Source organism: Nelumbo lutea, chromosome 5 (assembly GCF_056320005.1).
Source record: "Nelumbo lutea isolate HS-2025 chromosome 5, American lotus-T2T, whole genome shotgun sequence".
NCBI classification, from domain to species: domain Eukaryota; kingdom Viridiplantae; phylum Streptophyta; class Magnoliopsida; order Proteales; family Nelumbonaceae; genus Nelumbo; species Nelumbo lutea.
The window spans coordinates 11,551,167-11,566,239 of record NC_142688.1 but is presented as its reverse complement, the minus strand read 5'-3'; the positions used below and the strand labels follow the sequence as shown (position 1 = coordinate 11,566,239).

The 15,073-nt window shown below is 34.1% G+C and overlaps 1 protein-coding gene across 1 annotated transcript; it reads left to right on the top strand.

Moving 5' to 3' along the window:
• The first annotated feature begins 735 nt into the window (after positions 1-735).
• LOC148850337 (complex 1 protein, LYR family protein) lies at positions 736-11,192 on the top strand. The gene is made up of 3 exons (XM_088942645.1): positions 736-990; positions 2,176-2,421; positions 10,955-11,192. Exons 2-3 carry the CDS (start codon positions 2,203-2,205, stop codon positions 11,066-11,068), a joined length of 333 nt encoding a protein of 110 aa, XP_088798771.1. The 5' UTR covers positions 736-990; positions 2,176-2,202; the 3' UTR covers positions 11,069-11,192.
• Positions 11,193-15,073: the final 3,881 nt, after the last annotated feature.

Here is a 15,073-nt window from a genome sequence, read left to right as displayed (position 1 = left end):
TATATATATTAAAGGAAGGTCTTTAGGCTACAACCCCACCATTCATACATGTGGCATTTTCATTTTTCTATAAATTTAGACACATGCCATTTTTTTAGAACTTGCTATTAAAACCCGCAACCTATTACCACGATTAAGACAAGTTGCCTTCTTGTTTTTTTTTGAAAAGCTAGACATAAAGCAATTTATGAGAAATTTCTGTTAAACCCCACAACCCACTACCACGCTACAACCCCCCACCATTTAGACATGTGTCATTCTTATTTTTTCTGTGACACATGACATTTTATACTAAAGCCCATAGCCCATTACCACAATGGCATTGTATTAAACTATTAATTTAAGAAATAGGATTCAAAAAGTCCGTAGTTTCACTCATAAACATTTTCAATAAATAAGTGTTTAAAAAAATTATTAATTACAAACTTGATTTAACTTTTATGAATCAACTTAATTTAACTTTTAAAAATAAATAAATCAAAATAAATTTATTAGATAAATAGTAAATACCAAATAAAGTGGGTTATTGTTTACGAATAATATCTTAAATCAAATTAAAAAACATAAATTAATAATGATTTTCAAATAAAATAGATACAAAGATACAATACTCGTATTAGTTTGTTTTTTAAATTTAATTTGTAATAAATAAATAGTAAATTTCAAACTAAATCATACACACATTTTAATTACCCATGAGAAAAAATAAAAGTAGGGCTAGTTGAGTTATAAATCAGCGTTTGAGGGAGTTCGGTCAATCCTCACGGTGCATTCACTGGAGAGGACTAACGTATCTTCATCAAGCGATCCCAGGAAAATCTGATAAATACATACGAGTTATCTCCTGCGCATAATTGAAAGCGTGCATTGCTTAGTCCGAGAAGAAGGGATCTGCTTTTGTTTCGCTAATCTCTACATCTCTTTATTTATTTTCATATTTTCTGCGGTAATTTTCGATCTGTTCAGACCGAGGTGTCTCTGTCTCTCCAGGTAAGCTCTATTTGCATATCAATTTGTTTCTTTTGTTTGTTTTTTTTGTTTTTTCCAGTTAACTTAAGATGGTTACCAATGTTAATGCCAGCACGCTAAAAGCAATCAATTTCACTTGCTGCAATTTTCTTATTGTCTGTTTTTGTGATACAGAAAAGCTTAAAATTGGCTAGAAAGTGTTTATTGCTTCTTTATAAACATGCTTCAAATTTCTCGTTTCATGTCATTTACGAAAAATAATACAAATCCAAGTCAGATACCAGGGAAAGTTCTTTTGCCTCACAATCAGGTTATTTGGATTTTTAACTAATATCAGAACCATGAGAGATGGTGAACAACATGAGAATCTTGTTTTCTCGTATTTACTGGTTTTGGAAAATTTGGCATGGAAGATTGGAGTTGCTATTGACAAGAGAAAAAACGAAAAGGATCCATGTTTGAAACAAGTCTTTTATTTGGGATGCGGATATTTATGTAGGAGAAATAATCATGGAGAATGGATTAATAAAGTAAATAGGTGTTGTTCCATTAGACCAATTGCAGTACCTCCAACTTCATCCTTTCTTTCTGTTTATATCAGTAAATATTCTTGGTAAACCGTATAGGAACCCTTGAAATGGAGGGAACACAGGCGAATTATTCAATGTTGTCGCTCATAGTCATAATTTAATGGTTTCATTCCACAATTCACATGGTAAATGGTCAGAGTCAACCCCAAGCAAAGCAAACTGCAATATTTCTGGGTTTAAATGTTAATTTATGGCTGCTAGTTATATGACCTACTAGCTTTCTGTATTATTGTACAAATAATCTTGCTTCTACTTTCTGTACTTCATTTACATTTTTTTTCCAAATATGAATATTACCTATTGAAAATTCATTTGCTTTAGAGATTTACTGTAATATTCTTCCATGATTCAGTTTGCATTTCAAGTAAGTGGTGGTTTGTATTGAACTATTTTGAGGTGGTAATGAATTCAATCCATTGTAGTCAATGCATCATCACCTAGAGATAAAGCATGGGCATGACTAGGTGAGATCTTCCTTGGCATGTTTCTTTGGCTGAGGTCTTGGTTTCTATTTATTTTCCTATTAAGCCACTCTTATCTTTCCTCAATTTATAGAATTAGGGAAAGTATGAGGTCTCTTCATGCGGGTTCTGAATAAAATGTATTTTTGATACAGAAAAGGAGAAGCGGAAAAATAACATAGATGGGCTCTGAAGCCTTGCAAGCTGCTAAGGTGTATCGCCACCTTCTTAAAGCTGTTAGGAAACACATTGGCAAAGAGGAAAACAAAAGGCATTTTAGTGATTTTATAACCCAGGAGTTTCGGAAGAGCTTTGATCTTTCAGACCAATCAGCCGTTCAACAAAAAATAAAACTTGCCCATGATTACACTTTATTTCTCAACAGCGTGCACCATCACAAGGTATGTCTTATTTTTTTTGCCCTGCTCAATGAGAATAATAAGATTATAAGTCCTGTTGTTAGTCAGTAGTTTAGTTAGTTACCCAGATATTTTGGAGTTAAACATGTTACTATGATGAAAATTGAAGTAATAGATTTCAGGTTTCTTTCCTTTATGTGCAGTTTGTAGAATGGGTTCAAGACAGACAACTCTACTTTGTTGTTTGTTGAATATTTGATAGTATATAATCGAGGCTGACAAATATGTGAAAGAAGGAGACTATATACTGACAAATTGGAGAGATTAATCAATTCCTTAGCTCTAACATTGTGAAGCAAGTTCCTAATTAAATTGTGGTATCTGATTACTTTTGTAAAAAATGTATTATGGAAAGCGTTCTACTGAGTTGATAAAATAAACCGTTCTTTAATCTCTTTCATAAGTTCATTTGCACTGCATGAGTCCAAATTAATATATCATATGCGAGTCTCCTCCAGTTCAATCGCTTAGATTGATGAGACCTTTCTTTTATATCTATCAATGAGATTTCTTTGATTGTTTTTGCTGATAAAAAAATTTCCTGATATCCTTCAGGATGCTAAATGTTCAACGGCACTGTGCCTATGTGCATCAGAAAAGGTGTTGACCATTGTTACAAAATCCTTATTTTCCTTTCTTTTTTCTTTTTTCTTTTTTGTTTTTTGGTTTTTGATGAGTAATGAAAAGCTTCATTAGGAAGAATAATAATAATGTTAAATATTCGGGTCCAATAAAAAAATTATAGGGAAGACCACCCTCAAAAGGTAAGGGGGGAGAAGAGAAAAAAGGGAAAAGAAAATAAACAGAAAGTTTCATTGAACCCTTTTTTTTTGATAAATGTATATATCTTTATTGCCAAAGGATTAAAACAGTACAAACAACCCTTGGAGAGGCACCAGCTGTGATCCTTCCCAGAACAACATGTTATAAACTAAAAAGAAAAGCAGATTACAACTGATCCCAATACAAAATATCCCTGTTTTCCCCTTGTTTGGCTAGACAATCAAACAACATGTTTCATTGAACCTATTGCTTGAGTAACTTCTTTCTGTGAGGCTGTGACACATGTCCAACCTTAATCTATCATCCTTTGCAAGAGATTCAATCAAGGAATTAGCCTATCTTGATGATCTTTATAATATTGTGTTTGTCCCTGTAGCTAATCATGAGCTTCTGATATATAGTGGGGTATTTTCATGGTCTGTTTTTTGAACTGCTAACCCACTCAATCAAAATTTCTAAACCCCCTTCAATGGATCAATCACCACCTTCTCATATCCCAAGTGACTTTGAATCCTTTTATCAGGACAAAGATCTCAGTCTGAGAGGAATCGCCAGTTATTTTCCTGAGGCTGTTAGAAAAGGCATAAAGAATCATATTCTTGTTACCATGAACACCCAATCATCCTAACCTGTACTACTATTAAAAGAGTGAATGAGAATGTGGAACTTTTACTTCACTAAAATACCCCAATTACTAAGAGGAATCGCCAGTTATTTTCCTGAGGCTGTTAGAAAAGGCATAAAGAATCAGATTCTTGTTACCATTTACACCCAATCATCCTAATCCGTACTACTATTAAAAGTGTGAATGAGAATGTGAAACTTTTGCTTGACTAAAATATCCCAATTTTTTGAATTTGGTCCCACTCTAATTGTAAGGATAGAAATGTAACTTGAACAACCACTTTTCTCCTCATTCAAATCCCTCTTATTAAGTCTTATATTTAAGGTATTAACTCCCATTAGCATTCATTGAATCCTATTCTTGACTAGAATACCCCTATTTGAATTTGATACATCTCTAATTGTGAGGGCACAAAATGTAATTTGAATTACTGCATTTCTCCTCATTTAATTCTCTCTCATCAAGTCTTATATGTAGGTATTAATTCTCATTCTTTCATTGAATCCTATATTAATTATCCATATTAAAGAAAAATAACAAAGAATAATTGTTTTTATTGATAGAAATAAAACACACATTTAAAACCAACCCAAAAATGGAGTTGTTTTCTTATTTGGTGGCGAGTCAACAATTCAACATTTTGGGTCAAATGTGTCAACCCTTGATGTCATAATTAAATAGTAATGAAAATTAAAAAAAATGAAAACACACAAGAGTAAAAAAAATACAAAAAAATAGTAGAAAACATTTGGACACATCTCTAACATTGTATATTCATCATATTAAACAAAAATAAGTGTGACAAATAAGAATAACTTCTATAGACATAGCAATATAAAAAATTGCAGAAAATTTTGGAAACATATTGTTTACCATCATCATCATCATAAAAATTGCCATGTGCAAAGCACATGCATCCTTACTAGTTCTTTTAAAATGCTCAAACAAAAAGGCATTAGGATGGAAAAACTTAGAACCACAAAACTCCACCTAAAACACTCATTTAATATGAAAAGGGGATGATTTATAATCCCATGTTGATGTTTCCACATTGGTTAGGCAAATTCAAATTCTACAAGTGATTGGTTGCTTACATTGGGAGGAGGTGCTGTAGCATGGCCTTCCTAGTCATGAACTTGTATTGCCATGCCAACCATGGAATTAGAGTACATATCAATGTTTACGGTTGGTAAGGAAACATTATGGATGAAATGATTTTTAAGGCACATTCCTTTTAGACAAACCAGTACACCTATCACAATGTACTGTGATGACAAGGCCGCAATTCAAACTGCTAAGAATAAAAAGTTTACGGGTATGTCAAAACATATCGCATTGATATGCAATCATATAATATAAATAAATAATGAATGGTAAAGTGGTATTGGAGTACATTTGAGTGGATCAAATGCTATGTTCAACCTTGGACTTGGTCCATTTCTTACTGATATTCAGGTACTCTTGAACCAATTCTGGCATCTTAAGAGATCATTCTCTACTATGAGATGCTTTGCTCTTGAAGTGGCTTATAGGGTTGGAGCAGCTGATCCTCCCTACCAACTGGAGAAGATTGCATTTGTCCCCTAGTAAAACAACAAAAGCTGATACTGTCTCTAATAAAACTAGAATATAGCCTCTTAAGCTACAAAATGTTTGCAGTTACAAAAGGTCACCACTAGATCAGCCCCAGAGCTCAGGTGGAAATCACTGACACAGGCATGCATCATGTTTCCAAACAGTTAGAACTACACCTTATGAAGTTAAGGCCACAAGGCCAAACACAATTTCAATCTCTGCACCTGCTATTTCTAAAATAATCCCGGGATCAAGCTGGTATGGCATAAAACAGGTCTGTTCTGGACCATATCCAGACAAAGTACTAAATCTGCATCCTATCCAAATCAGATCATATTACTGAGGTCCACATTAGAAGAAAAGAAACTGTTAGTGTTGACTGTATAGGGGTAGTTTAGTCTTTCTATTTATGTTTAAACTGATGTGTAATGTTTATGTTAAGTGATGTGTCCCATACTTAAGTAGGAATATAATAGTCTTTTGCTTTATTTAATAGAAACATATAAATATAACCTAGCCTGTTAGTGTATGCCCTTAGCTCCAATTAGCATGATGTACATTATGACATTTATTGTAAATGAATAAAGTACATATTTGATTTATGTTATTGTGGTGTGTTTCTGTGTAATACCCTTAAACTGGACACATATGAGACTTGTGTTAGTTTAGAATCTTCACAGTTGTTAGATGGATCTGGGGAGATTTATCTTATCAAGGTTGACACTGATGTGCCGCCAAGTTGGTTGGGGTGGCTTGTCTCAGCTACCAAGGTGAGACCTGAGATACATGCAGTGTGGGTTTTTCTTGAAATCCTAAACCAAACCAAAATTCCAATATTGCTTTGGACCTTGGAGATAGATAGGCAAAACTGGAATGTTATACCTGACCCATAGACTCGATTATGATACTGCACTAGGTGTCGGATTTGACTGTCTTTGAAATGCCAATCAGTGAGATCCTTAGAGGGGGTCAAAACCTGGGTATGTTTGGGATAGTCCGAGAATTTACCTGAGTGGGTGATCATAGTGACAGGATCAACCCCTTTGTCGGACAAAGTGAATGATCGGGAAAATGCACTCTCTTTGATGGAAACCCAAACTGCCTATAGTGGATTTCAAATGTGTTTGAAATATGTTTTTGCAAAATATATTTATATAGAGATATACTTATATACATTATGGTTTCAAAATGTTTGCAAAATGTTTTAATTCCCGAGATCCATGTGTGTAGAAAGTGCAGCATTGTACCTTGCAGTCGAGGGAGAGGTCATTTCTTGTCGGACAATGTTTGATCATTAAGGGCTGAGAGGTTAAGTGTAAGACCATTGAAGGTTATACCTGATGGGCTAATCTTGCATCTGCCCACAGTCCTTGGGCCTTCATAAGATGACTGGACCCAATGACCATTTAGTGTAAATGTTGGGCCATTAAGAGCCCATGGTGATGGAGTCAGGGGCTCACTGTGTTTAGCAGTGAATCCGGTCAGACCTTGTAACAGAGGCTAGGCTGAACCCATGTGGCTGATGTGTAGATCAATGTTAGGGTCCCATGCCATACAAAGAGAACCAATCTAGCCAGCATTAAAAGGAAGTGAGCCTGAAAGCTTAATGGGCCTAAAAGCCCGTGTCGAATTGGGTTAATTGGATTAATTAAATAGGGGTGAATCTAAGTTTGGATCAGCAGATAAGGATAAGAGGATAAGTCTAATCCACTTAAAGAGTCCAGATCCAAATAAAGATTTGGATAAGGAAACTCATAATTTGATTACGAATAAGATGATCTTTAACTGCAGATAAGATAAGGGATTATCCTTATCACTTAAAGAGTTCATATCCAAATAAAGATTTGGATCAGAAGACTCCTAATCAGATTAGGAGGTTGTCTCTTTAAGGTTATAAATAGAGAGCAGGGCGGACATGAAAAAGACACCAGACACAACATGGAGAGAAGACAACTCAGTTGGACTGATCTTGCCTTCAGTTCTTTTTCTTCTTGCTCTTGCTGCCCTACCCTGTTCGATTTCCAGTTTTTGGATGTGATCAAGATTTGATCTTGACATTGTTTCTTGCTAGAAGAAACAACTTTGAAGCTGTGCTCACTACCCCATTCGATTCTTGCTGAAGAATCACAAGTTCTTGGTGAAGAACTACCTGCTGATCCTGCCTCATCCTAAACGTGTCATCTTCAGTGGAGGGAGGATTTGGTACAACCTTTAGGCATGAACACCTACGTTGGGAGGAGCTCTTTGCATGGATTCCGTATCAAGTATATCCCTCCCCAATCTTGGTTTCAAATTTGGTACGGTTTGGTTACAAGAACGAACCTTGAAAATGCAGTTTTCTAAATTGGGAACCAGTTTTCACCCAAGGGTTCGGCCATCCATATGATGGATCTCCCATCCCTTCAGCCGACTAGAGAGAGTAACTTTTCTCTCTTATTTGAACTAGTTTTCACCTCCTCCTCCTTTCTTCTCTTATCTTATTCTCTTATTCTCTTTTCTAATCTTCCTCTAATACTATTTCTAATAGAATTCTAGTTTAGGTCTGAACTTTATCACAAATGATACAAATCTGAGAGAAAAGAGAGACGGTGCTACCAACCAAGGTTTAACATTTCGATACGATACGCTCCGTATTTGAAAAACAGATACAGGATATGCATGGAGATCGGGCGTCTCGTCTTTTTTCATGTGTATCGGATCGTATCGGGGGTGTATTGGGGCATATCAACGAAAAAGATACGACCAAAAATTGAAAAAAAAATAACGGGGGGAAAGCGAGCTTATTTTCCCTGAAATAAGCCTTCTTTCACCCCCAAATGACCCTAAAACTCCAAACCTCATTCCTATGGTGCTAGATTTGATAAAAATTGCAAGAAATAAGTGTGAATCATTAATTTGTTTTTGAAGATTTTTCAAAATTTGAAAATATATGGCAAACATAGGTAAGTTTTTTTTTCAAATTTTTATAATATCTTGTGATTTCTTTTCTCTTGAATGTTTAAATTCATGTTGATCTACATTTCTTACATTCAAAATCACATTTTTTTTTGTGTTATCAGTAGATTTATGGAAATTTCATGAAGATATTTGGGGAAAATATAAATTAACAAAAAAATTGAAAATGTTATTTTTTCATCTGCCTATAAAGACTAAATATGCTTTCGATCTATGGATTTATCTATCATACCCATAGAGGAATTGAAATTACTTCTTTAATATATATATATATATATATTTTTTTTTTGATTTTTTATATTTTTAGAGTTAAAAAATAAATAATAATTGATTATATTTTATCATTTGATCACAAGAAATAAATATATTATAATTCTATGGATGATTTATCATATCCACAGACCAATTGAAATTTCTTCTTTGATAATTATTTTTTTTATATTTAGAATTAAAAAGAGATAAATAAATAAATAATTAATTATATTTTATCATTTGATCACAATGATTGAATATGTTATAATTCTATGGATCTATCATATCCACAAAGCAATTGGATTTTTTTCTTTAATAACTATTTTTTGAATATATTATATAATGCTTATTTATTTTTGATAATTTTTGGAAATAAATAATAAATAATAATCATTTAAGTAATAAATAATTATTAATTATTAATTATATTTTCACTTAGAAGTTGTGCCAATGCATGTTTTATGGTTGGATAGGAGAGTTGGGTTTTTCCCATCCCATAAAACATTAAAATTTAAGAATTATAATTTATAAATTATAGTTAAGCATAGGATTTTTAATGAAATTATAATAAACTCCAATATATTTCTTCATAAAACTATTAAAATATATTAATTTAATGTATATACACCTCATTGAGGTCTTATATTTAGTGTTATTGATGTATTTTTATGATTTACTAAAGTATTTATATCGTTTACAAGTGTATCTATGCGTACTTAATTTTTCTCTGATATGCATACGTATCCAAGGCGTATCCCGATACCTCTCTTAAAATTGCCTTTCCGATACACTTGGCATTTCCGATACTTTGAACCTTGCTACCAACTTGTAGAGCTAGAGAGGGATTGAGCAACTAACACTTTTTGTCTTATCGAGCATGTTTTCCTTCTTTGAAAATGTGTAGCATCTCAACACATTAGTGTGCATGAAGCTGGTGAGCTCTAATGTGTGTATGGGCGGACACTTGAGTGGTGGATAGCAATTTATAGAGGAAAAGTTGTGTATCCTTCCTGTATTGAAGAACGACTTGAGCTTTGAGTTGGAGCCTTTGTCTTGGAGAACAGATGACAAAACCCACTATTGCAAAACCAAAATGAAATGAAAAATGAAAATGGAAAAAAAAATCAAAATGAAGAAACTGAGAGTTGGAAGAAGAAGAAATGCATACCAAAATTAAGTGTTGGAAGAGGGGTTGAAGTTTGGCATTCCAATTCGTTAAACGAAAATGGAAAAAGTCAAGATGGAATAACATTTGGCATTCCAACTTGTTAAACGAAAGGAGGGCGGGAGACGTTTCGGAAGTCCAAAAGTCTCTCGCCTTTCATTGGGCTTGATTATAATTACGTGGATTAAAAAAAAGAAAAAAATTGAAAATTCTGAAAAATTAGGAAAGGGGTGGAGGAGAAAGGAGAGATGTGCTGACATGGCACGTCCAGTTTTATTATATATATATGTGTGTGTGTGTATACAGATTACCAGTACCTGAGGCCTCAACCTAAGCCCAATATGAGTTTAGTTTAGGCCTGAGTTTTTTTTTTTTTTTTTTTTTTTGTTTTTTGGCTCAAGCCCATCTTAAAGGTAAAAAATTCAAACCCAACCTGTGCAAAAGCTTTGATTGAATCGGGTCAGGCTTCAATTGGGTACACCCAACTTGTATCCCTAGCTCTATTGCCTGAATTTGTTTTAACAAAGCCCGTGCGTCGCAGGGGTCCCTGCTAGTAAATGATTAAATAAAAATAAATACGCCTTGTCTAAATTATTTGGTACGGATTGCATGAGTTCTATTAGATCATGTAAGCTTTTTGAAGAAAACTTTGAATTAAGAGATTCTTTTTTTTTTGGCATTGGTCAGAGATTCAAAGTATTTTTTTCCACCGTGCTACTAGAAAATATCAAGCTTGTACCATTTTTTTTTGGGTAAAACATGTTTGTACCATATTAATCAATGAAATTCCAAATTTATATACAAAAGTAGTTCATAAAATTTATGAATCTAACAGCATAACCAATCAGAAATAAAGAACTAAATAATTGAGGAAAGCTCTCTCTCTCTCATGAGTAATACAAATACTTTTACCGCTTATAAAAAAAACATAGCAAATGCCTTGTTAAAAATATGGACGAATGTGCAGTTTAAATTTCGGAATTTGAGGCTATTGCCTAAATTTGTTGTTGCTAACTTGCTATGCCTTCTATTTCTCTTCTTTTTTTATTTGCTTTGGTTTTTTGGTAATTAGTTTTGCTATGAGGAAACTATGTAAATAAAATTCTGGTTGTCCCAGTTCCTTTTCTAAACCCTGATTTTGACATGCTAAATGATTGTAGGACCTGCTCTTCTCATACAATATTGCAGTGGATAGATCAGATGAAATGAAAAGAATACTAGGAAAATCTGCTGCTAGTGTTGGTCTTCGGCTTCCTGAAGTTTATCAACCCTGATGGTGGCTAATTAATGCACTTATCATAATGTTTTTTGTAAGGAATTTTGTAGCTCCAGTCATCCATTGTATTAAATTATTATAAATTAAATTGTGATTTAATGGAGTGGATATTGGTGAACTAATTTTAGGTAAATTCTTAATATTGGTCTGCTCTATCTACCTATTATCTATCTATCCATATTATTAACGACACTATCTATCTACCTGCTTGTCTGTCTATCCATCCATATATAAACGACATTGACCCACAGACACTCCCTCACAAAATTGGAAACATTAATTTATGTGTCATAGTCATTCACTCACCACTGGTGTTCATACACATTGTGAAAATGGATCATGTTAAGCCTCTTCATTCTTTTGATCAGTTGGATAGAGAAAAAAAAGAGTAAATGACAGAACAAGTAGAAAGGAAAGGGTGTGAGGCTGGGAAAAATCTGAAAAATTATATTCTTTTATTTTCTTTGAGTTTGGAGTGTAGTGGATGTAATTGTGCAATCTGTTAGAAAAGGTTTACTTGTGTATATTATTTTCCAAAATTGAACCCACTGCCACATGTTTGTTATAGGTTGTGAATTACACTTCCCCCAGTCTAGATGAGGAAATCATTCCCCAATTACCTATTCAAAAAGTAGCATCATGCATCCTGATTTCTGAAACATGATTGATTCTTGAAGCTTGCAAGCTATTCTTCCATACAATCTGGCAAGGCCTTGAAGGGTAAATTTATCTAACTTCCAAGAAACTTCTCTTGGGATATGGCATAGACAAATGAAGACCACTGGTTGAAAGGGGCAATGGTAAGCCTTGAGCTGGCTAATAAACTTTGATTAAATTGAAGTTTATAACCACCCTTACTTGCCAAGTCTTTGAAGAGTAAAATCACTGGTATTTGAAGGAAATTCCCTTGAAGTTTGGTCTTGAAAAAGAACCCCAGGTGGTCAAAGAGAGTGGCCTTTGTGTTTCCCTTTTGAATCCTCTGATTCTAGCAATTATGATCTTTTGAAAGCCCATTCTTAATCAATCCCTATTAAATAAGCATCCTATTTTAGCCACATGAAAGGATGGATGATTTGTGGGTTCAGCCATTGATATGACAGTCATCTATAAGCCATCTATGCTGTAAATCAGTTATAGCAGTAAAGTTTTCTCCACGAAAACAGTCGTGGAAAATTTTGAAATGGTTGTTTTGAAAACTTGCATCTAAATTGAGTCCTAAACTACATTAATGCAGATAGTAGGTATTTTTGACCATCTGATTCGGAGAATAATTTCAGAGTTGTAATAGGTGCTTTTGCACTGTCCAATTGACAAAATGACAAGTTAGATTACTTGGTTGCATCCATTCAATTAGACAAACAAATGATACACATTCCGAGTTGATCGCATGCTTTTGGCAAACAAATGATACACATTCCGAGTTGATCGCATGCTTTTGACATCACTGTCGAGGATTCAAAAACTGAAATTTCAAATGCTTGTACACCAATCTATGGAGGCGACTGAAAGAAAATATTAAAGAAAACTAGTTATCTCAGTTCAACTTGAATGAAGATACTTTTGTTTCATTGAAGTAAATTCTGGAAAATGGTTGAAATGTCAGCTTCAAAATTCTGGCCTTTTGGTCTAAATGAAGTGTTCGGTTTTTGATGTTGTCATTTTTTGACTTTCTCTAGTCTTGTGTATTGACTAGTTAAGCTTCCTCCACGTGCAAGGGACACGGAGGGCCACATTATTTTTCCCTTGAAAATATTCTCTTTTAATAATAATTCAATGATAAATGTGTGACACAAGAATTGCCAGATGGCTTAGCAGGTAATATTCAGTGGAAATAGTTGCCATTTGTCACTGACTTGAAAACTTGTGTGACTGAATTATTCAGAGGTTGAAAGATTTTGCTGCGGCCATGGTTGTAGCAGATGCGGAGATTCCATCTTATCTCCCATCTATTCTCAGGTTTGTTCGAAAAAAATGAAAATTCTTAAGAAATAATTAATTTTCAATTTTATTCTTTAGGCTGAGTTTGGAAAGAGTACAAATACAAATATGTACAGTACAAATACATAGAAATACAAGGTTTTGTACTCTATAAATACAAAATTGTACTCCTTTCAAATTACAAGGGTTCAACCGCAAACAGGCCATAAGTAGATAAGCACATGCCTAACCTTGCACTAATTCCATCCAATGACGCCAATGGGCACTTAAATCCAACATGGCACATGGAGTGCATTATTCAACCGGGCCCCTCTTAAGTTTCCTATTCACAGCTTGATCTTATCTTAAGATAATATCTAATGTGGAGTTGACTGCATGGTCTCTGATCTTAATAATTGAGTTGAAGTATATTCTTTGGAATATGATTTGGAGCCGTTATGATTAAATCAAATGTCTAGTAGCTGATAACTCTTGTAGATTAAGAAATAGACAATAGTTTTATTAATAAAATTTCTATCATTGTCAATGACCCTATGCACTTGCACAAAATGGTCGATCTTTTAGGTTAGCAACCTCAGCCTACCCGTACTCAACATCCCTTTTTCTTTTTCCTATATTTCTTTTATGGATCTGGGTGAACTAAATTAAAGCCAACTTCTTCTTCTTCTTTTCAATATCACTGTTGTAGTTCCAATTGAAATTCTGAGAAAGATGTCAACCAAAATTTGGAGAAAACGATCTAAAAATTGTTCTTTTTTTCTAAGAAGATACTTTTATCCTGGTTGAGGACTATTATGGGAAAGTACCCAAATCCTAATTCAGAATCAAAACTAGTTAATAATTAGCCAACCTGAAATCTTGAACAAAACCAGTCTTTGTAGTTTGTACTGGCGAGTCGACCAGAGGCTGAGACGCTGAACCAAAAAAATCCAATCCTTGAACCCTTTCCTACCTGAACCATTGCTAGTCTAACAAAATACGAAAGATGGGATGTATTGAAGCAAAAGTCACTAAAACAGAATAACAGCTCAGCACTTGCTGCGAAATAAGAGTGACTAGAAGAGGTGGTATACACTCAAGGATTTGAAACATTTAGACTCAGTGTGGAAGGAGTATAAATACAAATATGTACAGTGCAATTACACATAAAATAATACAAAATATAAAGTTTTATACTATTTATTTGTATTTGCACCCTTTCCAAACTGAGCCTTAGGCCGTGTTTGGTTGCAGTACAATTTTATTTGCACTAGTACAAATGCTTGCAAATGCAAATGAAAAAAATGTAAAATTTTCTTTAATTTTGTTTTGGGTTTTACTTTATTTTGCTTCATATCTTAATCTCCTTCATTGTACCACAGTCAAATAAAATAGGCTAAAATTTGAAACAAAAATAGATCAGAGTTTACACTTAAATCATTTGCACTTTCATGGTTTTGCACCAGTGCAAATTTATTTGCATTGCAACTAAACATGAGTTCACATCTCCCCACAAGGGGCTGCCCCACAGCTCATCCCTGCTGTGTATTAGGAACATCTCCCGATAATGACAACCGATTCTAGTATTATCATTGGGAGATGTTCCCAATACACGGCAGGGATGTGCTGTGGGGGTGGCCCTTTGTGGGGAGGAGATGTGATCTCACTAAACACAGCCTTAAGTGCTGTATAGGACAAAGGAAAAAGAAACTCTGAACACCCCTTATATGTAAGACCGAATTCAAAGTGTGTTCATACTTCATAATTGAGGTTGGACCTATTCTACCGAATATACTTTTAAAATGTCAAAGTTGAATTGCCTTCGTGGCACTGATGTGGCAGCATTTCAACCTGGAATAGGAATATACCAAACAACCCCTTTGTCACTTACCAATCTATTTTGATTGGGCAGTCAGGTTCCTTTCTTATCAAAGATTCTCCTCCTCTTTCTTTCCCTTTATTTTACTTCTTAAGTTTTAAACTTTAGCTGTGCAAGTTGCAGTTAACTAGAATATCTGTTCACTTAACAAAGTGTATGAAAGGCACCTTTACCCCCCTGGAACTGAAAGTCACCTTCATATTTATT